The 26646-nt window shown below is 44.7% G+C and overlaps 1 protein-coding gene across 3 annotated transcripts in view; it reads right to left on the reverse strand.

The window, feature by feature from the left end:
* Positions 1 to 971: 971 nt before the first annotated feature.
* The window catches only part of LOC126262322 (methyl farnesoate epoxidase-like), a 352434-nt gene continuing 326759 nt past the window's right edge, over positions 972 to 26646 (reverse strand). For 2 of the 3 annotated variants that reach the window (XM_049958876.1, XM_049958877.1), the window contains exons 6-9: positions 24048 to 24153; positions 12716 to 12896; positions 12514 to 12631; positions 972 to 1512 (exon numbers count right to left, since the gene is read on the reverse strand). In XM_049958876.1, coding sequence (XP_049814833.1) covers positions 1189 to 1512; positions 12514 to 12631; positions 12716 to 12896; positions 24048 to 24153 — 729 coding nt within the window. In that variant the 3' untranslated portion in view covers positions 972 to 1188. The remainder of the gene's footprint in view (positions 1513 to 12513; positions 12632 to 12715; positions 12897 to 24047; positions 24154 to 26646) is intronic. The other variant, XM_049958875.1, reaches the window with a different exon arrangement.

Consider the following 26646-nt stretch of genomic DNA (forward strand, 5'->3'; position numbering starts at 1 on the left):
ATACTCCGCAATCCACCATACGGTGCGTGGCGCAGGGTACCTCGTACCACAACCAGCATCTTCTCTCCCTGTTCCACTCCCACACAGAACGAGGGAATACGACTGCCTATATGCCTCTGTACGAGCCCTACTCCCTCTTATCTTATCTTTGTGGTCTTTCCGCGAAATTTAAGTTGACGGCAGTAAAATTGTACTGCAGTCAGCCTCAAATGCTGGTTCTCTAAATTTCCTCAGCAGCGATTCACGAAAAGAACGCCTCCTTTCCTCTAGAGACTCCCATCCGAGTTCCTGAAGCATTTCCGTAACACTCACGTGATGATCAAACCTACCAGTAACAAATCTAGCAGCCCACCTCGGAATTGCTTCTATGTCCTCCCTCAGTCCGACATGATAGGGATCCCAAACGTTCGAGCAGTACTCAAGAATAGGTCGTGTTAGTGTTTTATAAGCGGTCTCCTTTACAGATGAACCACATCTTCCCAAAATTCTACCAATGAACCGAAGAGGACTATCCCCCTTCCCCGCAACTGCCATTACATGCTTGTCCCACTTCATATCGCTCTGCAATGTTACGCCCAAATATTTAATCTACGTGACTGCCAAGCGCTACACTACTAATGGAGTATTCCAACAATACAGGATGCTTTTTCCCATTCATCTGCATTAATTTACATTTATCTATATTTAGAGTTAGCTGCCATCTTTATACCAATCAGAAATCCTGTCCAAGTCATCTTGTATCATCCTACAGTCACTCAACGACGACACCTTCCCGTACACCACAGCATCATCAGCCAACAGCCGCACATTGCTATCCACCCTATCCCAAAGATCATTTATGTAGATAGAAAACAACAGCGGACCTACCACACTTCCCTTGGGCACTCCAGATGATACCCTCACCTCCGATGAACACTCACCATCGAGTACAACGTACTGGGTTCTATTACTTAAGAAGTACAAACAAGAACTCTGATAGTAGCAATCTTTATTGAGGCAACAAGTTTATGTATAACATAATTGTAATGTATTTTGTCAGCTGTAACATTACACCCTTTGTAGCTATAAAAACAAAGTCGCCATAATAGACTCGTACTTGCACATTCAACAAAAATACAAATACTTTATGTTTCGACGACAGACACACACGGACAGAATTCAGAAGTGTCGACTTGGGTGTTGAGATGTTCATCTGGTGGCGAAGTGCGCCCTGAACGGCCTGGGAGCGACCGTGAGCCCCGGCAGTGGGTCCGTCGACAGCCTGGGCTCGCCGGCCGGCAGCGACACGGCCAGGTCCTGCAAGATGGTGCCCAGGAAGAGGAACAGGTTGTTCTTGGCCAGAGGCATCCCGAGGCAGGAGCGCGCGCCGGTGCCGAAGTTGATGACGTACGGGTCCCGCGTGAAGGCGCCCGTCTCCCTGTCGAGGAAGCGCTCCGGTCGGAACACGTGCGGGTCCCCCCAGTGCTCCCTGTCGTGCATCGCGCACCACAGGCTGATGAAGAACCACGTACCCTGCACACACACCAGCCAGTGAGCGCTCGTGCGAAGTGTTAAACTCCGTCAGAGATTAGTGTTTGTTAAAGCTGTGCGCGTTGAAATACGCAGGCACACAACATTAAGTTCACAATATATTTGAAGACTAGTATGGCATGTAAACTGAAGCGCCAAAGAAACTGATATAGGCATACGTATTCATACACAAAGATATGTAAACAGCCAGAATACGGCGCGGCGGTCTGCAACTACTATACAGGGTGTTACAAAAAAGTACGGCCAAACTTTCAGGAAACATTCCTCACACACAAAGAAAGAAAATATGTTATGTGGACATGTGTCCGGAAACGCTTACTTTCCATGTTAGAGCTCATTTTATTACTTCTCTTCAAATCACATTAATCATGGAATGGAAACACACAGCAACAGAACGTACCAGCGTGAATTCAAACACTTTGTTACAGGAAATTACAGGAAATGTTCAAAATGTCCTCCGTTAGCGAGGATACATGCATCCACCCTCCGTCGCATGGAATCCCTGATGCGCTGATGCAGCCCTGGAGAATGGCGTATTGTATCACAGCCGTCCACAATACGAGCACGAAGAGTCTCTACATTTGGTACCGGGGTTGCGTAGACAAGAGCTTTCATATGCCCCCATAAATGAAAGTCAAGAGGGTTGAGGTCAGGAGAGCGTGGAGGCCATGGAATTGGTCCGCCTCTACCAATCCATCGGTCTCCGAATCTGTGGTTGAGAAGCGTACGAACACTTCGACTGAAATGTGCAGGAGCTCCATCGTGCATGAACCGCATGTTGTGTCGTACTTGTAAAGGCACATGTTCTAGCAGCACAGGTAGAGTATCCTGTATGAAATCATGGCAGTGAATCGAGGAAGTACAGTACATACTGACGAAACTAGGATGGGCTCTAACATGGAAATTAAGCGTTTCCGGACATATGTCCACATAACATCTTTTCTTTATTTGTGTGTGAGGAATGTTTCCTGGAAGTTTGGCCGTACCTTTTTGTAACATCCTGTATAAGACAAGTGTCTTGCGCAGTTGTTAGATCGGTTACTGCTGCTACAATGGCAGGTTATCAAGACTTAAGTGAGTATGAACTTGGTGTTATAGTTAGCCCACGAACGGTGGGACAAGCATCTCCGTAGTAGTGATGAAGTGGGGATTTTCCAGTACGACCATTTCACGAGTGTACCGTGAATATCATGAACCTGCGACATCACTGCTGCCGGAAAAAGATCATGCAGGAACAGGACCAACGACGGCTGAAGAGAATCGTTCAACGTGACAGAAGTGCAGCGCTACCCCAATTTGCTGCAGGTTTGATTGCAGGGCCGTAAACAACTGTTGCCGTGCGAACCATTCAACGAAACGTCATCGATATGGGCTTTCGTAGCCGAAGGCCCACTCGTGTACCCTTGATGTCTAGACAACACAAAGGTTTACGCGTCGCCTGGGGCCGTCAACACCGACATTGGTCTGTTCATGACTGGAAACATGTGGCCTCTTGAGACGAGTCTCGTTTCACATTGTATCGAGCGGATGGACGTGTTTGGATATGAAGACAGCCTCATGAATCCATGGACCCTGCACGTCAGCATGGGACTGTTCAAAGTGGTGGAGGCTGTGTAATGGTGTGGGACGTGTGCAGTTGGAGTGATAAGGGACTCCTGATACGTCTAAATACGACTGTGACAGGTGACACGTACATAAGTATCCTGTCTGATCACCTCCATCCATTCAAGTCCATTGTGCATTTCGACGGACCTGGGCAGTTCCAGCAGGACAACGCGACACCGCACACGTCCAGAACTGCTACAGAGTGGCTCCAGGAACACCCTTCTCCGTTTAAACACTTCCGCAGCCCACCAAACTCCCCAGACATGAACATTATTGAGCACATCAGTTTGCTATTAAGAGAACTCCAGCTCCTAGCACTCTTGAGGCTTTATAAACAGCCTTGCAGGATTCATGGTGTCAGTTCCCTCCAGCACAACTTCGGACATTCTTCGAGTCCATGCCATGTCGTATTGCGGTGCTTCTACGTGCTCGTGGGGCCCCTACACTATATTATGCAGGTGTACCAGTTTTTTTTTTTTTTTTTTTTTTTTTTGCTATTAAGTGCAGTATGGCATCTAAATATAAGGGATGTCTTATAATTTCTTACAAAAAAGCTTTAAGAGGAAACATTTTTAGTACACTAGATTTGTTTAGAAACGCAGACTTTCTCCACGAATTTCACCCATGAAATCTTCTCGGGTTGTCAGTCCCGTCGTGGCGTCGTGTTGTCTCACCGTTTCGACGTGTTTCCTACTCGTAATCTTCAGGCAAGACATGTTTCATGTCCATTTCGTTCCTCTGTAACCGCTACAGCGAGGGCCCAATGGGTGGGCTAGTCGCTTCGAGAGACATCTTACGGCGGATGGTGGGAGGTGCCACAGTGTGACACTGCATCAATGAAGGACGCATGTCCGTTTTTGAACAGAGAAAGGCGCTGTTCCGAACCAACAGGTTCTGCGATTCCGCCATCAAAGAGGCAGCTAGAATAAGAGTACGCGATGATCTTGTCAACTGGGACAGCGACTCCAAGCTAAGCTCCGCATGGCATGTAGCATTAGCAAAAGTATTGAGGGAACGGTCTGAGGTGAAAGCTGTGGAGGCAGTGGAAGGAACACACAAGCAGCCCTGGGATTCGACGTCCGGACCCTAATTCACCCCACTGAGGAGCTCCACCACTGGCCGAGACGTTTGTTTCAGGATCACACGGCTGGTCCACCCATTTGGCTCTCGGGTATAAAAGAACGAATTGGACTTCAACCTGACACTCCACCTGAAGATGACGAGTGGGAATCTCGTCATGACGTTGCAACAATACGATGCCACAGCACGGTTGATAAACTGAGATGATTTCATCAACGGAAAACAGTGTTTCCATTCATTCGTTCACTCATTTTCCATCACGTCATCCCTTAGCAAGGAGAACCAGCATATCCAGGTTGCTAGTGTATACTATAGTAACTATAAATTGTGACTACAGTCAATCTATACAACTTGATTATTATGCGAACTACACTACTTTACTGGCATACTAGAGAGTGACCGGCATTGCCCAGGATATTTAATACCTGCCATTCAAAGTGATGGGCCCTGTGCCTTGTTGATACTCAAAGCGAATGTAAGCCTCATGGGAAACTGCAGTCGCTTTAAAGCGATGGGCATATTTGAATCACTGGATATCAACGGAATGTGACGAATGAATACGTCTTCATCTGTGGAAATTATAAAAATCAGGTTCTAAGCTTCTGGTTCTGACTTTTTTGAGTACGACTCGAACAGTTCGAACAGTTTACGTCATGTTTCGGGAAATCTCAGGTTCCGTTCGATCCTTTGATCCGCCTGGAATCTAGTGACTGTTTTTGGTAATACTGTATATCCTCGACCTGCCTTAGCGCTTGTATGGCATTGTGGATTTTCATAACAAAAATAACTGTGAAGCGAGGACTAAAATATCTTCTAGGGTATACGCCATATGTAACAACAACAACTAATCAATAAATAAGAGTTTGCAATTATGTTTCTATCAAATTTTCGAGCTTTCACTCGTCACCGCTCTAGTGTCGTCTGATTGTACTACACTACTGGCCATTAAAACTGCTACACCAAGAAGAAATGCAGATCGTAAACAGGTATTCATAGGACAAATATATTATACTAGAACTGACATGCGATTACATTTTTACGCAATTTGGCTGCATAGAACCTGAGAAATCAGAACCCAGAACAACCACCTCTGACCGTAATAACAGCCTTGATACGCCTGGGCATTGAGTCAAACAGAGCTTGGATGGCGTGTACAGGTACAGCTGCCCATGCAGCTTCAACACGATACCACAGTTCATCAAGAGTGGTGACTGGCGTATTGTGACGAGCCAGTTGCTCGGCCACCATTGACCAGACGTTTTCAATTGGTGAGAGACCTGGAGAACGTGCTGGCCAGGGCAGCAGTCGAACATTTTCTGTATCCAGAAAGGCCCGTACAGGTCCTGCAACATGCGGTCGTGCATTATCCTGCTGAAATGTAGGGTTTCGCAGGGATCGAATGAAGGGTAGAGCCACGGGTCGTAACACATCTGTAATGTAATGACCACTGTTCAAAGTGCCGTCAATGCGAACAAGAGGTGACCGAGACGTGTAAGCAATGGCACCCCATACCATCACGCCGGGTGAGACGCCAGTATGACGATGACGAATACACACTTCTAATGTGCGTTCACTGCGATGTCGCCAAACACAGATGCGACCATCATGATGTTGTAAACAGAACCTGGACTCATCCGAAAAAATGACGTTTTGCCATTCGTGCACCCAGGTTCGTCGTTGAGTACACCATCGCAGGCGCTGCTGTCTGTGATGCAGCGTCAAGGGTAACCGCAGCTATGGTCTCCGAGCTGATAGTCCATGCTGCTGCAAACGTCGTCGAACTGTTGTGCAGATGGTTGTTATCTTTCAAACGTCCCCATCTGTTGACTCAGAGATCGAGACGTGGCTGCACGATCCGTTACAGCCATGCGGATAAGATGTCTGTCTTCTCGACTGCTAGTGATATGAGGCTGTTGGGATCCAGCACGGCGTTCCGTATTACCCTCCTGAAACCACCGATTCCATATTCTGCTAACAGTCATTGGATCTCAACGAACGCGAGCAGCAATGTTGCGATACGATAAACCACAATCGCGTTAGGCTACAATCCGACCTTTATCAAAGTTGGAAACGTGATGGTGCGCATTTCTCCTCCTTACACGAGGCATCACAACATCGCTTCACCAGGCAACGCCCGTCAACTGCTGTTTGTGTATGAGAAAACTTTCCTCATGTCAGCACGTTGTAGGTGTCGCCACCGGCGCCAACCTTGTGTGAATGCTCTGAAAAGCTAATGATTTGCATATCACAGCATCTTCTTCCTGTCGGTTAAATTTCGCGTCTGTAGCACGTCATCATCGTGGTGTAGCAATTTTAATGGCCAGTAGTGTATTTCGTAATAGACATTTACGAAAGTTTATGATTTCTGATAACGTTATCAAATAATTACATACCAGAAAAATTATAAATCCGTTCAACACAAACATTGATGTTAACCGCTATTAACAGGGTATAAATTATAAAACTAGTGAGAATTAAGTTATATTGCTTTACTTTCTTTCTGACTATCTGGAGATTTCCAGTTCCCAGCGTCTGATGTTTGCTAACTACCTGTTAGTGATTTTTGCACCTCTAAACTCCAATCTGAATCCTAGACCGGGAAGCATCGTCCATATGAAAATTAGTTTTTTTTATTTCTGTTATTACTAGTACTTTAGTATTATCTAGAATCATTAGCAATGCTTCCATAACTACAGCATGCGCAATATTGTTTTAACACCACTATCATGCAGCAGTGCTACAAAACATGTTTTTTGTAAGAGCAGAAACGATATTCACTGATCACATATGGCCTTCAGTAAAACAGCCGCTATGCAGCCTTTGTTTCATTGATCTGATGCATGATTACAATCACAAAATGGAAAATATATTCAGAAATACTACAGAAAATACGCCTCACGTCTCTTACGAGCCAGTCCGCTGACTGTGTTATCGCGTCACAGCCGAACTTTGCAAATTTTATTAACGTAAATATATGGAGACAGACACTGTAAAGTGCGCAAACGAAAAGTATAAAACTTTAGGGACATATAAACTGAATCTAGATACCAGAACTGTAACCGTAAATGTAATCTCTAAATGGACAAAGATCACCGACATAAGTGCTTAAATAAACCATTGTACAAGGGTCCCCGATATCACTTTCTTCTTCTTCTTTCGTTTCACCCTCTTTGGGATATGCTGGAGAAATCATTTCTTTGTGCGTTGTTCTTTTCTTAAAGCCCAGTATTTCCTCATTCTTTCTGACCTTTTCCCCTCTTCTTCCGAGGCGAAGGGTTTGGATTTTGTGTAGATTTGTCTTGGAACTTTATGTTTTCATCTTTAGTAATTAATTTAGCTGTTCGATCGATAAGTGAATTATCTGAAATCTTTAATTCTACTAGGTCTTTCTCAGTTTCTTTAAATCAGTTGTGTTTCGTTTTGCGTTTACGGAAACAGTCAAAGATTTGTTTGGTTAATCTGTTGGAATTCATTCTGAGAAGATGACCATAAAAATTAATCCTCCTTTTTCGCATAGCATCTGGAAGTTTTTCAGTTTTCTTGTAGAGTGTTTCATTTTTTATGTATAACATCGTAGTGTCTCGAAATTTTGGTCCTATGATTTTGCTTAAAATTTTTCTTTCCTTTAGCTCAAGTTTCCCCATTTCGCCTTTGAAATTCATGTTAAGTGTTTCTGCTGGATACAGTGCTTCTGGCTTAATCACTGTCTTGTAATGTGTAATTTTGGACCCCCATGAAAGGGATTTTTGTTGTATGTATTTTTTGTTAGTTGGAAGGCCAATTCAAGTTTATTTTTTCTGGATTCCAATGCTTTGTTTTCCCCAGCACTCCAACTAATCCAATCCGCGAGCTATTTGAATTCTTTTACTATTTCAATCTTTTGTTCTTGAACTTTGAGGCCGGCCAGTGTGGCCGAGCGGTTCTAGGCGCTTCAGTCTGGAACCGCGCGACCGCTACGGTCGCAGGGTCCAACCCTGCCTCGGACATGGAAGTGTGTGATGTCCTTAGGTTAGTTAGGTTTAAGTAGTTCTAAGTTCTAGGGGACTGATGACCTCAGATGTTAAGTCCCATTGTGAACAGAGCCATTGATCCTTTTTTTTTTTTTTAACTTTGAGGTATTTACATGAGTGCTTGATGTTTGTCAGTATCTTAGTTTTTTCAAAGGAGATGTGAAGACCTATTTTAGCTGCTTGTTTCTTTAGTTCAAGGATTTGTTCCCGTGCTTCTGATATCATTTTTTGCTTATTTTGCTCGCTCGCTTTGTTAGCTCCCTGGATTCTGAATGGCGTCGGCTTTGATCTGATGTTAATTTAGCTGGATGTTCAGCTTTAACTCCTATCCGGAGAATAAATATTTAATCAGATTCCGGTAATAATTAAATGTATAGGAATCATATGAAGGGCTTATTTCAATAGTGGTACAAGTCCATTACCTCCACTTTTCTGTCTATAATGCTTCTGACATTAATGGTCGAAACAAACAGAAAGAAAGATTTATCTCTACCAAGAAGCCATATGCTTTAATATTTTTGGTATCTCAACTGCAGATTTTTCAGCGCTCATTTAACTTTGGGACTCTGTATCTCAGACTTGTGCCACTATTTAAATAAGCCCTTCATATAAAAGTATTATGTTCACATCATGTAAGAGCAATCTGACTAACTGGGGTTTCCTAGAGGAGCCGCCACTCTGTGAGTGTGGAGCAACTCAATGTCCAGCTACATGCACAACAGGCCTAACTATGACGTGGAAAATGATAATGTGCGCTTAATAGTTGAGTTTCGTATGGTCAAACGAACGTTGCGCCGTATGAGAAAGGAAAAACGGAAGAATTTTGACTAACTGGGGTTTCCTAGAGGAGCCGCCACTCTGTGAGTGTGGAGCAACTCAATGTCCAGCTACATGCACAACAGGCCTAACTATGACGTGGAAAATGATAATGTGCGCTTAATAGTTGAGTTTCGTATGGTCGAACGAACGTTGCGCCGTATGAGAAAGGAAAAACGGAAGAATTTTGACTAACTGGGGTTTCCTAGAGGAGCCGCCACTCTGTGAGTGTGGAGCAACTCAATGTCCAGCTACATGCACAACAGGCCTAACTATGACGTGGAAAATGATAATGTGCGCTTAATAGTTGAGTTTCGTATGGTCGAACGAACGTTGCGCCGTATGAGAAAGGAAAAACGGAAGAATTTTGTTCATAAAAATATTTCATAGTGTGACAAATCGCTAATTTGTTGCAAGTCATAGCTACAGATTTTATGTTTTTTGCGTACTGTAAAGTCATTTATTAATGCAGCGGTAACATAATTTATTGAAATAGAGGGGCGGCAGTACGATAAAGTTGAATTCGAGACATAACATAATAGCACTGACTGTCATTGTTTTGCAATAACAGAAAAAGCAGTATCTAGGTTCTAGTACTTATTACAATCAAGCGAAGCGCCTTTGCTTTTATCCTTGAAATATTTAAGCCAAATTCATTCCAGATATCAAATGAAAACTGTTAAGATCCGTATGAATCGTGTGTACATGATCCATTATACTTTTGAACGGGATCTGTTTGTACTAACGATGTAATGGTGATGACATTCCAAATCTACAGTGCACTTAAGGGCAATTCTCGCACCTTACCATAACCACTTGACTTTGAAGGAAGCGTATGTTGGCTACAAAAATTCTGTTCTGTGCATCTGAATGCTCACTCCACAGACATTCCTACAATTGTGTAGAAAAATACGAGTCCTAAGATTTCGATGGTTTCATATCAAATAACGGAACCTTTGGTCTATGAAATACTGTGTCTTTATTTTAGAAATCTTTGATGTTTTTTGTGGACCAGAATGATGGCTGAAAAACATAACATTCTTTGAAAAGCCATATCAAATCAAAAGATTGCCTAATGAGGGTGGCTGCACCTTTTTGAACATCAACTGCGTAAATGTGATATGTGTGCTGGTGTAAGCTGTCGCCAGTACACCGGTCGGCACATATGCAGCAAGAAGATCGATAGTAGACACTGGATCAAGCGCACCTGCCAGGAGAGAGGCCAAAGACAGACTCGCAAACAATGAACCGCCAACGACTTCTCGACCACAGGTACACTACTGGCCATTAAAACTGCTACACCATCAAGATGACGTGCTACAAACGCGAAATTGAACCGACAGAAAGAAGATGCTGTGATATGCTAATGATTAGCTTTTCAGAGCATTCACACAAGATTGGCGCCGGTGGCGACACCTATAACGTGCTGACATGAGGAAAGTTTCCAACCGATTTCTCGTACACAAACAGCACTTGACCGGCGTTGCCTGGTGAAACATTGTTGTGATGCCTCGTGTAAGGAGGAGAAATGCGCACCATCACGTTTCCGACTTTGATAAAGGTCGGATTGTAGCCTATCGCGATTGCGGTTTATCGTATCGCGACATTGCTGCTCGCGTTGGTTGAGATCCAATGACTGTTAGCAGAATATGGAATCAGTGGTTACAGGAGGGTAATACGGAACACCGTGCTGGATCCCAACGGCCTCGTATCACTAGCAGTCAAGATGACAGGCATCTTATCCGCATGGCTGTAACGGATCGTGCAGCCACGTCTCGATCCCTGAGTCAACAGATGGGGACGTTTGCAAGACAACAACCATCTGCACGAACAGTTCGACGATGTTTGCAGCAGCATGGACTGTCAGCCCGAAGACCTTGGCTGCGGTTACCCTGGACAGTGCATCACACGCAGGAGCGCCTGCGATGGTGTACTCAACGACGAACCTGGGTGCACGAATGGAAAACGTCATTTTTTCGGATGAATCCAGGTTCTGTTTACAGCATCATGATGGTCGCATCCGTGTTTGGCGACATCGCGGTGAACGCACATTGGAAGCGTGTGTTCGTCATCGCCATGTGGCTTATGGGTGATGGTATGTGGTGCCATTGGTTACACGTCTCGGTCACCTCTTGTTCGCATTGACGGCACTTTGAACAGTGGACGTTACATTTCAGTTGTGTTACGACCCGTGGCTCTACCCTTCATTCGATCCCTGCGAAACCCTACATTTCAGCAGGATAATGCACGGCCGCATGTTCCAGGTCCTATACGGGCCTTTCTGGATACAGAAAATGTTCGACTGCTGCCCTGTCCAGCACATTCTCCAGATCTCTCACCAATTGAAAACGTCTGCTTAATGGTGGCCGAGCAACTGGCTCGTCGCAATACGCCAGTCACTACTCTTGATGAACTGTGGTATCGTGTTGAAGCTGCATGTGCAGTTGTACCTGTACACGCCATCCAAGCTCTGTTTGACTCAATGCCTAGGCGTATCAAGGCCGTTATTACGGCCAGAGGTGGTTGTTCAGGGTACTGATTTCTCAGGATATATGCACCCAAATTGCGTGAAAATGTAATCACATGTCAGTTCGAGTATATTATATTTGTCCAGTGAATACTCGTTTATCATCTGCATTTCTTCTTGGTGTAGCAATTTTAATGGCCAGTAGTGTATTTAGATGGCCGCAGCTGACAAGAGGGGTCAGTCTGTCTCAGTCTCTGTCACTAACTCAGTCACTAGATCGGTAGGTATTCTATTTCGCGTTAGTCATTTCACATCACCGGCTACGAGAGTGTCCGCCCCGATAGCTGAGTGGTCAGCGTGAATTATTGCCGTCCTACGGTTCCGCGTTCGATTCCTGGCTGTGTCGGGGAATTATCTCCGCTCAGGGACTGGTTGTTGTGTTGCACCACGGCGGCCGGACCTGCCCCGCAAGGGGCGTCCCGGCCAATGACGCCAAACGCTCACTTCCATCACCGGTTACGAGAGTGTATAGCGACCAGAGTACTTCACCAACAGTGAGGCTAACGTGAATGTGGAAGAACTTGTACCACAACACATGGACGCTGTGAAAGTTAAGTAGCAGCTATCTGTTTAAGTAAATAAGGTCTGTCTTCAAGTAAATAAAGAACCATGTTAATACATGTATGCAGTTGTGTTCTAGAAAGAGGATACCGGCCAAAAAATAATGTCCTCTCCCTTGCTTTCCATGGTACAAGGTACTACAGTAGCGACAAGGACACAACAATAGCCGGCCGGGGTGGCCGAGCGGTTCTAGGCGATACAGTCTGGAACCGCGCGACCACTACGGTCGCAGGTTCGAATCCTGCCTCGGGCATGGATGTTTGTGATGTCCTTAGGTTAGTTAGTTTAATTAGTTCTAAGTTCTAGGGGACTAATGACCTCAGCAGTTAAGTCCCATAGTGCTCAGAGCCATTTTTTTTTTTTTTTTGACACAACAATACGTACCTTAGGTATGTTGTACCCGTGTAGAGTGGTGTCCTTAAGCGCTAAGTGCGGGGGGCACATGGGTGCAGTGGTGTTTATGCGGGAAATCTCAGCTATCACAGCCTCGAAGTACGGCAGCCTGTAAAAAATATTTTTGCTCCAAAAGAAGTAAAGACATCGTCTTTAAACGTGATTTGTTCCTTAATTTTCTTCTTTGACTAACCGTGGCCTGTCTTCGAGTGAAATTCTTCTAGAATGACCGACCACAGTATCCAGCTCCTTCTGCACCTTCTCTTGGACCTCCGGATACAGGATCATGTACATTATGGCGAAGGCCAGAGTGTTCGAAACTGTATCAGATCCAGCAGCAAAGAGGTCGAAGATGATAGCCGCAAGTCCATCTTCTGAAAGGCAAAACAGTCCCGAGATACAGATAAACTGATTCAGCCATTACTGAACAAAAATAGCTTGACACATTAGCACCCAGAGTCAAAATAAAAATTGTTATTTTTGAGAACTATAACCACTTTTCTCGTCATCAGGAGAAAAATGATGATAACCATATTTTGATCCTTTGATCTCCACGTATTCACACACACACTCTCCACCATTGTTCTGAAAATTAAAGTAGCCGATTGAAAATGTTTTAATATAGCCCTATAGTCGATTACACGTTGTGACCCAGCCGACCTCGTGGCCAGTAGTCAACGACAACATGGAAGGACCGCAGCTGCCATCAGTATGGCTGTAGAGTTTCTTAATCTTGAATATGGACAAATCTCCATAGACTTCTTGAATTCAGAATACCGCTAGCACGCGGTGTGTCGAGCTGCAGTTGGTCGTTGTTGATTGGCCATTGTTAAATCATTCTGAGGAAACTATTTCGATGAAATACGGCGAAACACCTACAGATGGTTCAAGAAGGTCAACGTGGCAAACGCTGGTGGTAGGTCTTCATTCTCTGATGTGAACTGAGGCTATCATCCTCGACAGTTTGAATTTCAGTTTTAAACTAATGTATACAGACAACTTTTTACTGACGATTGTCGCTTCGAAAAAACCATAACATAATGTCGGTCTTGACTTGTGTCCAGCAATATCCCAAACAAAATTCGGGATAATGTGCTGAAGAAAACCCGTTAATGAATGACACACATCGCAAGAAAAGAGATGCAGTGTTGTGTAGATGGGATATTCATTTATCTCATTGTTTACTTCACTCATTTCTGTAGTGAATCACAACGAACTAGACTCGGAAACGCATATACGTAACTTCGTTTGCAAACACGGTCATCAACGCCGGTATTAATACGTAACAGAGTACTACAGGTGATTAGTTTCCATTTGTGTAGTTTTGTAGAAAACTGAATCTCATGTTTGAAACAGTAGTAGAATAAGTACCTCAGTCACTTCTGTTTCTTGACGAGCATCTGTCCAGTCACTCGATATGGCGTTAGTGAATGTCATATTCTTCAGGAACACCAGATCGCTTGCATCATTTGACATTATTCATAGTTTTATGAGCGTTTGCCCATTTACTGCCCAGGCAGGGATTTCATCAATATGTTGAACTTTCTGCAGAGAGACCGCAGTTACTGTGCATGCCACCCTCTTCAACAAGCGAGCATCATAACGCATCAGCTCTCTTATTTGGATGAATGAGCCATATATCTTGTGGCACCTACCCTGGCACAATCCTTTCAATTTGACGGCACTTCGTCTGCTTTCGCGTTAATCTGGCTGCCCATTTTATCAAATAGCTTTGCAGTTGTCCTCATCAAACTGAGCAAATACAGACAAAATGTCTGATGGGATAGCACCAATCAGTGAATTTTACAATGTTACTTATTGTGGTGTCACCGCCAGACACCACACTTGCTAGGTGGTAGCCTTTAAATCGGCCGCGGTCCGTTAGTATACGTCGGACCCGCGTGTCGCCACTGTCAGTGATCGCAGACCGAGCGCCGCCACACGGCAGGTCTAGAGAGACGTCCTTGCACTCGCCCCAGTTGTACAGCCGACGTTCATAGCGATGGTTCACTGTCTACATACGCTCTCATTTGCAGAGACGACAGTTTAGCATAGCCTTCAGCTACGTCATTTGCTACGACCTAGCAAGGCGCCGTATTCAATTGATATTTATATTGTGAAGCATGTATCATCAAGAGCGATGTTCTACAATTATGGATTAAAGTTAAGTATTACAGCAACTGCGTCCGTTTTTCTAAGTTCTCATTTCTCTGACCTGTTCCAGACCTCACGCCAGTCTGCGTGTAATTAAACGCGTGCATTTCGGCCTCCTCTAGCAATACGGTGTTGGCTCTTCTGCCAACACTACACTTATAATCCGTCTTGAGTGCAAAATTTTTATTCATGTGACCGGTTTCGGTTCATCTAGAACCATCTTCAGATCTGATATTTCGGTTACAGGAGTAACCCGTCCGCCGGCCGCGGTGGTCTTGCGGTTCTAGGCGCTGCAGTCCGGAACCGTGGAACTGCTACGGTCGCAGGTTCGAATCCTGCCTCGGGCATGGATGTGTGTGATGTCCTTAGGTTAGTTAGGTTTAAGTAGTTCTAAGTTCTAGGGGACTGATGACCACAGATGTTAAGTCCCATAGTGCTCAGAGCCATTTGAACCCATTTAGTAACCCGTCCAGAACTCCTGTAACCGAAATATCAGATCTGAAAATGGTTCTAGATGAACCGTAACCGGTCACATGAATAAAAATTTTGCAATCAAGACGGATTATAAGTATCATCATGAAACTGAGCTGGTCCCGTTCCAGAGCTTTGTACCACTAGTGGTAATTGGAAATTGAAACAGGGATCTTCGCGGTACTAAGTTAACCACATGACGACGAAGGCGGCACTACCATTTTATTAACGCAGACGTATCTGAAAATGATCATTCCTGACTGAAAGTAGTAATGAAATAAAATACAAAAAATTTCTTCCCATCAGAGCTTAATGTAATAAACTCTGCAATTTCGAACACTGACCACATCACAATTCATCAACACGTCAAAGACCTGCTCACTGGGATACCAGCTTACAACCACTCGACTTATTATTCATTGCTTAGTAGACACAGTTGTGGAAGGTGTGATGTCCTATCTAGGAAACAAAATTACACACGAGTGCCGAGGCAAGGAGGATATCAGAAGTATTAACTACTGCTTCCCAATTGTTAATGGAATTCGTCTTAATAATAAATCACCTTGAAACGTCCCCTTTGAAAAATTATACAAGAGTGTGCTTATCCTGACACACAATATTTTTTAGCGCAACGCAATCTGACTTTCAAGAATCCCTACAAAAGAATGGCCCTGACTAACATTAACCTATACGTTTCACAAATCACTTACCTCACAAAAATCTTGGTTACTCGAACTACTGCAATACAGCGAGCGCCACTACTGCCAGCTAAATAAAAGATTCAAACTACGGAAGGCACTAACTACTGATAGGCATATTTAGAAAATGAAATATTTTAATAGAGAACAAACAATGTATTTACCTTAATAGTGTTGAAAACTCATAATATACATAGCAGTTCATGACATCCAATTTTAAAAATTTCCAAACTCCGCCATTTCTCTACCCACATCCACCACTGCTGGCGGCTCACCTCCAACTGCGCAACGCTACGCGCTGTTCACAGCCAGCTGCCTAACACTACAATGGCAAGTATTACAACAATGCAAAGCAGCCACAGACTGCACACAGCACAGCCAGTGATTTTCATACAGAGGTGGCGTTACCAATAAAAAAACCTAAACAGCCTACTTACAACCTTCTCAAATTAACAGTTCAGTTCATGGAATCAGCACGAGAAACACAAGGTCGAGTCACGTTAATATGACTACCACCTATATTCGAAGTCAAAGTGGAATAAGCATTCGCAGACGGCATGTGGCAGCATTAGCAGTTTACGGTTTTAAACCCAGTCGACAATCAATGGCACCATTTCGATCGGACTGTTCGCGCCATGGATCCTCAGACGAGAAACCTAGTACAGTTTTCCACGCCACTAGAATTGGCACGGCTCCACATGCTTGTCGCTACCTTCCACAAATTCACTGACTCTCTTCCTAGCCGAGCGGGATTAGCCGAGCGGTCTCAGGCGCTGCAGTCATGGACTGTGCGGCTGATCCTGGCACAGGTTCGAGTCCTCCCTCGGGCATGGGTGTGTGTGTGTTTGTCCTAGGAAAATTTAGGTTAAGTGGTGTGTAAGCTTAGGGACTGATGACCCTAGCAGTCAAGTCCCATAAGATTTCACACACATTTGAACATTTTTGAACTCTCTTCCTACACGTCTCGCAGTGGTCCGCACTGAAAAACGTGGTTATTTAGGGCTTTGATAGGTGGTCACATTTATGTGAGCGGACGGTGTAAACATAAATTTTGCACAGATTTGATACCGCTTATTTGGGCTAGAGAGGTGCCAAGTATTCAGCAACATACGTTTTCAGTAACTTGCTAGTAGCCATAAAGATTTAGCTACTAATTAAATTCAATTTAAGAGCAACCTAAAGGATTTATTGGTGGCGAACTCCATCTTACCCAATTACGATGTACGAGGGCGGTTCAGAAAGTAACCTCCGATTGGTCACAGTGCGGGTTGTGGGGGGAGTAGCGACGCCATCTGTGCGTTCACGCACTCAACAGGTCAGTCGGCATCAAGCCGTGGTCGAGTGAACGTCGTACCTGCGCTAGTTTAGTTTTTGTGGCAGTTTGAAATGTGTGCTGCAATAGAAAACCCCGCCAAATGTGAAGTGCGTGCTGTCAAAAGGTTTTTTACAGCCAAAGGATATTCTGCAGCAGCTATTCATCGTGAGCTTTGTGCCGTGTACGGACCAAGAGTTATGAGTGAAGGAGTTGTCCGTGAATGGGTACGTTTATTTAAAAGTGGACGAGAAAACGTTCATGATGAAGAGAGGAGTGGTAGACCATCATTGGTGACTGACGAACTCGTTCAGACAGTTGATGCAAAAGTTCGTGAAAATCGACGTTTCTCAATGTCGGAGTTGTCTACTGGTTTTCCACAGATTTCTAAGACTCTCTCGTACGAGATAGTGACAGCAAGATTGGGTTACCGTAAGTTCTGTGCACGATGGGTGCCCAAAATTCTTACCGACCACCACAAAACTCAAAGAATGGCCTCTGCATTAGACTTTCTGTCACGTTATGAGGACGAAGGAGAACCATTGTTAAACAGAATCGTGACCGGTGACGAAACCTGGATTAAGTACGTGAACCCTGAGACAAAAGAACAATCAAAGATGTGGGCACATTCAAATTCGCCTACCAAACCAAGAAAAGCCTCGCAAGATTTTTCTGCCAGAAAACTGATGGCAACGGTGTTTTGGGATGCCAAAGGGGTGTTGTTGGTTGAATTCATGGAACGTGGTACGACCATTAATCAAGACGTGTACTGTGAAACAATAAAAAAGTTACGACGGGCTATACAGAACAAACGCCGTGGTATGCTGACTTCCGGTATCGTTTTTTTGCACGATAACGCCCGTCCTCACTCTGCTCACAGAACAACGGCCCTTCTTGAGTCCTTCAAGTAGGACGTTATCAACCATCCACCTTACAGCCCAGACCTGGCGCCAAGTGATTATCACCTCTTCATGCATTTGAAGAAATGGCTCGGGTCACAGCGGTTTGATGACGACGAAGAGCTCAAAGATGCGGTCACATGCTGGCTCCAGGCACAAGCGGGTGATTTTTATGCAGAAGGATTTTCAAAGCTTGTGAAGAGATACGATAAGTGCCTCAATCGCTATGGAGACTATGTAGAAAAATAGTGCAAAGATGTAGTTGTAAGATGTATATATCAAAATATTTTTATTTAACTTGGTGTATTTTTTTAAATCAACCGGAGGTTACTTTCTGAACGGCCCTCGTATATATTAGTAATAACATCAGATAATGTTAGCGCCGTGTAAGAAGGGATCTGTGCACATCATCAGTGCAGTACTGTAATCGATGTAAATATGTGTTGTACACTGATTTTGTGTTTTATGATGAGTGGCTACAACAATGTGAGAACTATCATATACACACTCCTGTATACATTTACATGTTTTGTGACAAATTTATTATCAATGTAAATAAAAGATTTTTCCTACATCAATGACGACCATTTCACGAAGAACCTCTGGAAGGAACGTTAGCATTTTTTAAAAATGTGATTTGGCATAATTAAATATTCTACATCCTAGAGGACATACTCATTACTGATTTGTGTCGCAAAAATTGTGTCAAATTTGATCTAAAAATATGGGACTGCAAAGGCTTACAGATATATACACACTTATTATAGAAGAACTGAATTAGCAATTGCAAATACAATTAGAAGTCAGCCGAACTGTTTGTTGGCGACATATGAATATTTGTGCTGGACTGGGACTCGAACCCAGATTTTCAACTTTATGCGAAATGTTAACTTCACTATTTCGGCGATCGGAGCGCGCCTCCCAGAACAACACGAACAGCCACATGTCGCCGTGTATCCACACACTCGCAAAGTTGCTGTGGTTCCCGAACAAGGAGAGAATTACTTATTACTGTCGCGGCCTGTGTAGGCATGTAATACTATTCTGCAACCATGCGAAATACACACATCAAAAAACGTTTTGCATCACCTCAGTTCAGAGATTTCCTGAACTTGCACAGAAAATTGGAATAGAGATCAACATAAACTTCATTTCCGCCCTTTTTATTGCTCATGAAAACCACACATTCCATGTTGTACCACAATACAGCGAGATCTTCAGAGGTGATGATCCAGACTGCTGTACACACCGGTACCTCCAATACCCAGTAGCACATCCTCTTACATTGATGCATGCCTGTATTCGTCGTGGCATACTATCCACAAGTACATCAAGGCACTGTTGGTCCATTTGTCCCGCTGCTCGACGTAGATCCCTCAGAGTAGTTGGTGAGTCACATCGTCCATAAACAGCCCTTTTCAATCTATCCCAGGCGTGTTCGATAGGGCTCATATCTGGAGAACATGCTGGCCACTCTAGTAGAGCGATGTCGTTATCCTTAATGAAGTCATTCACAAGATGTGCACGATGGGGGGCGCGAATTGTCGTCCATGAATACGATTGCCTCGCCAGTATGCTGCCGACATGGTTGCTCTATTGGTCGGAGGATGGCAGTCATGTATCGTACAGCCGTTACGGCGTCTTCCATGACCACCTACGGCATACGTCGGCCCCAAATAATGCCACCCCAAAACAGCAGGAAACCTCCACCTTGCTGCACTCACTGCGCAGTGTGCCTAAGGCGTTCAGCCTGACCGAGCTGCCTCGAAACACGTCTCCGACGATTGTCTGGTTGAAGGCATATGCGACACTCATCGGTGAAGAGAACGTGATGCCAATCCTGAGCGGTGCATTCGGCATGTTGTTCAGCCCATCTGTACCGCGCTGCATGGTGTCGTGATTGCAAAGATGGATCTCGCCATGGACGTCGGGAGTGAAGTTGCGCATCATGCAGCCTATTGGCACAGTTTGAGTCGTAACACGACGTCCTGTTGGTGCACGAAAAGCATTATTCAAAATGGTGCCTTTGCTGTCAGGGTTCCTCCGATCCATAATCCGTAGGTAGCGGTCATCCACTGCAGTAGTAGCCCTTGGGTGGCCTTACCGAGGCATGTCATCGACAGTTCCTGTCTCTCTGTATTTCCGCGATGTCCGAACAACATCGCTTTAATTCACTCCGGGACGCCTGGACACTTCCCTTGTTGAGAGCCCTTCGTGGCACAAAGTAACAACGCGGACGTGACCGAACCGGGCTATTGACCGTCTAGGCACGGTTGAACTACACAAAACACGAGCCATGTACCTCCTTTCTGGTGTAATGACTGGAGCTGATCGGCTGAAGGACCCCCTCCGTCTAATATGTGCTGCTCATGCATGGTTGTTTACATCTTTGGGGGGGTTTAGTGACATCTCTGAACAGGCAAAGGGACTGTGTCTGTGATACAATATTCACAGTCAGCGTCTATCTTCTGGAGCTCTGGGAACCAGGGTGATGCAAAACTTTTTTTTATGTGTGTAGAAGAAATATAGCATTTATTATTGATTAGCACTACGTTATATGAATGTGGATTCTGGCAAGTTACAGCCACAAATGAATTATTGTGGTCAATTGCGCCGTGAAAATTCTCGCGTTACACTGTTCCAACAGTAGCCAATCTAAATTAATGAAATACCTCTCACGTGGTACACGCCTCTCGACCACGGCCGTACGAAGATCTAGGCGCCAGATGACGACTGCCGTAGAGACTGTCCCTGTTACACAACGGCGTACAACTTCGGCCGCAGCACCTTACTTGTGTGACTGAGGTAAAAGCAAATACTCAAGAACAGGACAATGTGGAATGTGTATACTCTACAGATGGCCGTTTCAAGCTTTAATTGTTACTTGAGGCAAGAAGTGTTTTGAATTCGAAAATTGTCCGCCGAATTGGCATATACCTAAGCGATGTCACTGGAAGATTCTACTATTACCGTGAGACTCGAAACAGGGCACTGTATACCTGGGACTTGCATTGGTACCTGGCCGCCTCAGCACTCTTCTATGACGATCGTCAGGCACCAGACAAATCCCACACTTGTCGGTGAAGAGAACCCTACGCTATTGAAATACAGGGTGACTCTGATATAATGTCAAATAATTTGTGAGATGATTCTACATGTGAAAATAAACCGAAAAATTCCTATAAACCTTTTAGATGGTTAGAGAACTGGAGTGGACTGAAGACTACACACATCCATGGACGATTATGGAGACAAATACGAACATTATTTACCGAAATGCTGTGTAGCTCTGTGATGGACAGTATAATGATGGGACAGATGACTGATCCATCCTACAACTGGTGTTCAAAAAGTTCCCCAACCATCTCAACGCACTTGTCACAGCGTTGGAGGGTGTGTTGTAGCGTATATCGAATATCACCTGGGCGGGCTCTAATGCGGGTACCAGCGTTGGCGATGCGAGCAACAAGTTCTTCATGTGCATCCACCTTAGTAGTGTACACATCCCCCTTTAACCAGCCCTATAAACAGAAGTCTAATGGGGTTAGTCAGGGTGATCTGGCAGGGCAGTTAATGGGTCCGCCACGGCCAATCCACGGTCGAGGAAATGTAGTATTCAGATACAGGGATACCAGTCTGGTACAGTGAATCGGTGATCCATCATGTTGCAGGTGCATCTGTCGCCGTTCCTCTAACGTCACGTCTTCCAAAGGTGCAGGTAAGTTTTCTATGAGGGAATGTGCTTATGTTGCGGCTATCATGTGATTTAGCAGGAACACAGCCCCTGTCGCGAGGTCATGAGTAATACCACACCAGACGTAAACTGAACACCTAACTTGGAATTTTGTTTCCCTAGTGTCTTGTCAGTTCTCACGAGAATCGCAGGTGCTCATGATACCATTGCGTGTAAATGTAGCCTCATCTGTAAATTAAGCGTATTGCACGACGTCTCTGTGTACAGCCAATCATTCACAAAACTGTTATCTTTTTACTAAGTCACCTGCATGCAGATGTTGCCCTGGCGGCATATGGAATGGGTACAAGACCACAGAACGGAATGTACGCCACACTCGCATTTGTGGAATACCGAGCTGACGGCTAATGCACCATATACCTGTGGTGGGACTCTGCTGTGTGATTGCAATAATGTCTTCCTTTTCCTCAACTAACTGGACAGCCTGACGTTCGTAAATCAGGGAAATGTCTCTGGTATTCTGCCTCAGCTGCACGGCTACTGCCATTACAATGCCGTTACACAAACAACATGTCTTCGTATTCTGCATGGGTGAACATATGCTACATATTGGTATTCACAGACACAGTGGACACTTAGTCACGACATTCACATGTTGTCATTGACCCGACTCAAGCTTGACAATGGGTACGCGTGCAGCTGTTACCTCGGTGCGGCGTCACAGTGCTGCCATGTGTTTGAGAACTCCTACACCTCTTTTAGGAAGGATAAGTCATATGTACCAGCATTATTCTGTCCACCACGCAGCATTTCGGTAATATTCACACTTGTCTTCATATTGATTCATGGATGCGTGTAGTCTTCAACCCACCCCAGCTCAGTAACAATAGAAAATAGGACATGCCTTTTCAGTTTATTTTCACATGCAGAATCACCTCACAAATTATGTGACATTCCTCCTGAATCACGCTCTAGGATCACTGTCAAACAGGGCACTTACAGGAGGAGCGGATTTTGGGTTAAAATGGTTCAAATGGCTCTGATCACTATGGGACTTAACATCTATGGTCATCAGTCCCCTAGAACTTAGAACTACTTAAACCTAACTAACCTAAGGACATCACACAACACCCAGTCATCACGAGGCAGAGAAAATCCCTGTCACCGCCGGGAATCGAACCCGGGAACCCGGGCGCGGGATGCGAGAACGCTACCGCACGCGGATTTTGGGACTGGATAGGATGCTCACAGCAGGTGACTCAAGGATACCCAGGGGTCTGATTAGCACTATTTATTTGCGATCCGACTAATTACTACATTGAAGGCCAATTCTAAACATGAAAAACAAAGGGTGCAGCTGGTTGCACAACAGAAGTCAGTGTCTGAGTTTGCGCAGTGAGAGCTGACAGAAATAGCAAGCACTAGAAGCACTTTGAGGTATGAACTTTGATAGCAGCACTCCGAGTGAGAAAAACAGCTTTGTCGGAGTGTACTCGAAGCTGGCAATGAGCGACACGGAGTCGTCGCCCCACCGATCTGACAGAGAACTCTTTCTGAAGACAAAAACATTGGTTTTTAAAGGACTCTAGTGGCGCACTATTTCCCCTCTCTATAATCGGCCCGCAAATCCACCAGCACTTAAGGAGCTTCAGCCGATCTGATGAGTGGCTCTGCACCTCCAGGGCGTCTCTGTCCACCCACATTCAGATCACTCCCCTTCTACTCAGTAGGTATTTGATGTATCTGGACTTAACATTAACAAACTCCTTGGTAGCAACATCGTTCAGCTGAAAGCTAGACGTTACTGCCCATCCTCTTATGGCCAACAACAAAAGTGTTTTACGCCACCTGACCCTGCTAAGAGGCCTCTCGCAGTGGGGACAGCTGTTGTACCACTCTCACCTGTGTAAACCCACTGACGCTGCATTTCTCATGTGCAGGTATCAAGCTTGCTGGCTCTACTAAGACGTGCCGTTTTGTGGTTATCTTCTACTACGAGGCCTTACAACAGCGTGTAGAAGTTGGGTGGAGTTACTAGTTAACCTTCTTGAAGTGAAACTTCTCCCCTGGAACAGCTGCCCAGGGAGTCTGCTATTCACAGCCCTCTTCCGTTACTGTTTACCTCTGCTAACCAAAACGCTACCACTTCTGTCTGTTTTCTGCATTGCATCTCTGATTTCTTTTCTCGGAATGCCCTTGCTGGCTACCGACAGCCTTAATCTTAACAATGTATAAGTCATTATATCGTCAACATACGACCAAGCACCTAAATAAAAAAAGGCATCTGCTCTACTAACCAGTGAACGTGGGATCTCCAGAGTTCTTCATTTCCCGCAAGTAGACGTCGATGAAATCTCGTGGGTTGTCCTCATCTAGAGTTTTCATGTGCTCGTGTATAGCCTCCTAGAAACACAAGCACAAAATATAATGATACTGAAAATATGGACTTGATTCCACAGTAGTCAGCAATCATAATACACACTTGAATGAAAGAAAAAATAGTACTTCCAGTAAACCTAGAATTTTCCGTTCACTTTTCCTTAAAACGTCATTAATGTTTATTTTCCCCTGGGCAACAGGTCAGGTATTAAAGTTTGGACGCCTCCTTGCAAAATGTTTACACAGATAGGCGCAAAATGTCTATACAGGCAGGAGCAGTTATGACTGTGCAGAAAACGTCAGGTAGTACATTATGTGTCGTGTTTATGGGAAGACCGTCAGGCACAGAAAACACAACTAACACAATATCTGTATCTATGGTCCTAACATTTCACAATTCATGTTACACACTTCTAGAGAGCCGGCCGAAGTGGCCGTGCGGTTAAAGGCGCTGCAGTCTGGAACCGCAAGACCGCTACGGTCGCAGGTTCGAATCCTGCCTAGGGCATGGATGTTTGTGATGTCCTTAGGTTAGTTAGGTTTAACTAGTTCTAAGTTCTAGGGGACTAATGACCTCAGCAGTTGAGTCCCATAGTGCTCAGAGCCATTTGAGCCACTTCTAGAGATTGTACATGGGACTCAAGACAAACCTCAAGGATGGTGGAGAAGGATAAATGTATCAATTTGAAGTAATGGCCCCTTTATCGTAAACAAAAAGAGTCGGAAGTTACAAGCGAAAACTGTTGCAATACCTCTGACAATGGAATACAGGTACCGGTATTGTTGTTGCTAAGATTGTAGAGTAGGTAACCCTCAGAAGTGGTAATATGGACCATAAAAAGAAAAAAATGTATAGTAAACTTGGGACTCTAAAATCTTAAGAGCTACGAGCACTTTTTCAGTAGAGGCGTGTTTCACAGAAGCGAACATAAACAATTGCTCATAGTTCCTCAGGTATGCATTTTAGAGTCCATGTTTGCTTGACATTTTTTCTTGTTTCGGTCCACACTACCAACTATGAAAGTTGTGTACCCTACATTCTTAGCAACAACAGTACCGGTACATGTACGCTGGTGTCTAAAATTAAAGCAATAAACGGAAATTTTGCAAGGTTGCATTTATTTTAGCGCAAAACAATGTAAACAGGTGATAGTAAAGTACAAACAGTGCAAAGAAAACAGAAAGTAAACAACTGCAACATGCATAACAGCGAGCAAAAATGTTCCGCGTTTTTTCAACTTAATTGATTTGCTCACACATTCTGACAACTGGTTAATGTGCTCAGTACGGGGTGTCTCCACTTCTGGCAGCAGTAAAGGTCTGACAAACGACGGGGTATGCTGTAAATGATCTCATCAATCACATGTTACGGTAATAACGCCCATAATTTCTGCAGAGCTGCTCGCAAGTCTTGGAGAATAGTTGGTGGATGCTGACGTGATGCAACTCGTCTCCCTAGTGCATCCCAGACAAGCTCCATGGAATTCAAATCGGGAGAGCGCGCAGGCCGCACCACGTGTGCAATATCTTCCGTTTCCAAGAAAACTTCAAATCTATAAGGTCGAGCACTATCGACCGATGGAGGTGGCGCAGTGGCTTGCACACTAGACTCGCATTCGGGAGGACGACGGTTCAAACCCGCGTCTGGCCATCCTGATTTAAGTTTTCCGTGATTTCCCTAAACCGCTTCAGATAAATGCCGGGATGGTTGCATTGAAAAGGCACGGGCGATTTCCTTCCCCATCCTTACCTAATCCGATGGGACCGATGACCTCGCTGTTTGGTCTCCTCCCCAAAATCAATCAATTAATCGAGCATTATCGTCAATGAATACGAAGTCTGGGTCCACAACACCTCACAACAACCGCACATGACGTCCCAAGATCTCGTCACAATTTCTGACAGCAGTTAAACGTTGCCGATTCACCAGTACAATTTCATGAAGAGGTGTTCGAGTGGTCAGTATAATGCCTGCGCCCGCCTTAAGGGATCCTTCTCGATATCGGTATCTTAATGTTTGGGTCCCGAAATCGTGTTCTCCGTTCCCTCTAGATGCCAATCCGTCGAGAATCACTCTCCAGACAAAATCAGGACTCATCTGTGGAAAGAGCATTGCCCCACTTTACTTCTGTCCCGATGGCATGTTAACGACGCCACTCTATAGACATTCCCTTCCGTGAATACCCTTTAGAGGTACACATACAGCAGGTGTCTGACAATAAAGGCCACGCTGTCGAAGCCTTCTGTACACCGTTTGCCTCGATACACCACGTCCAGTGGATGCTGCGAGGCCAGATGCCAGTTGCCATGCAGTACTAAGGTGGTACCGTCGTGCTCTTACGGTCAAATGAAGGTCTCGTCTATCTGATTTAGTACGTGGTCGGCCTTGCCCTTATCTATGGGATACATTCCGGTCTCTATAAACTGTCGCCATATCCCAGAAACAATAGGACGATTCCCATTAAGCCGTCGGACAACATCAGTTTGTGATTGCCCTGCTTCCATTGTTCCTAAGGC

This window comes from Schistocerca nitens, chromosome 6 (genome assembly GCF_023898315.1).
Source record: "Schistocerca nitens isolate TAMUIC-IGC-003100 chromosome 6, iqSchNite1.1, whole genome shotgun sequence".
NCBI classification, from domain to species: Eukaryota; Metazoa; Arthropoda; class Insecta; order Orthoptera; family Acrididae; genus Schistocerca; species Schistocerca nitens.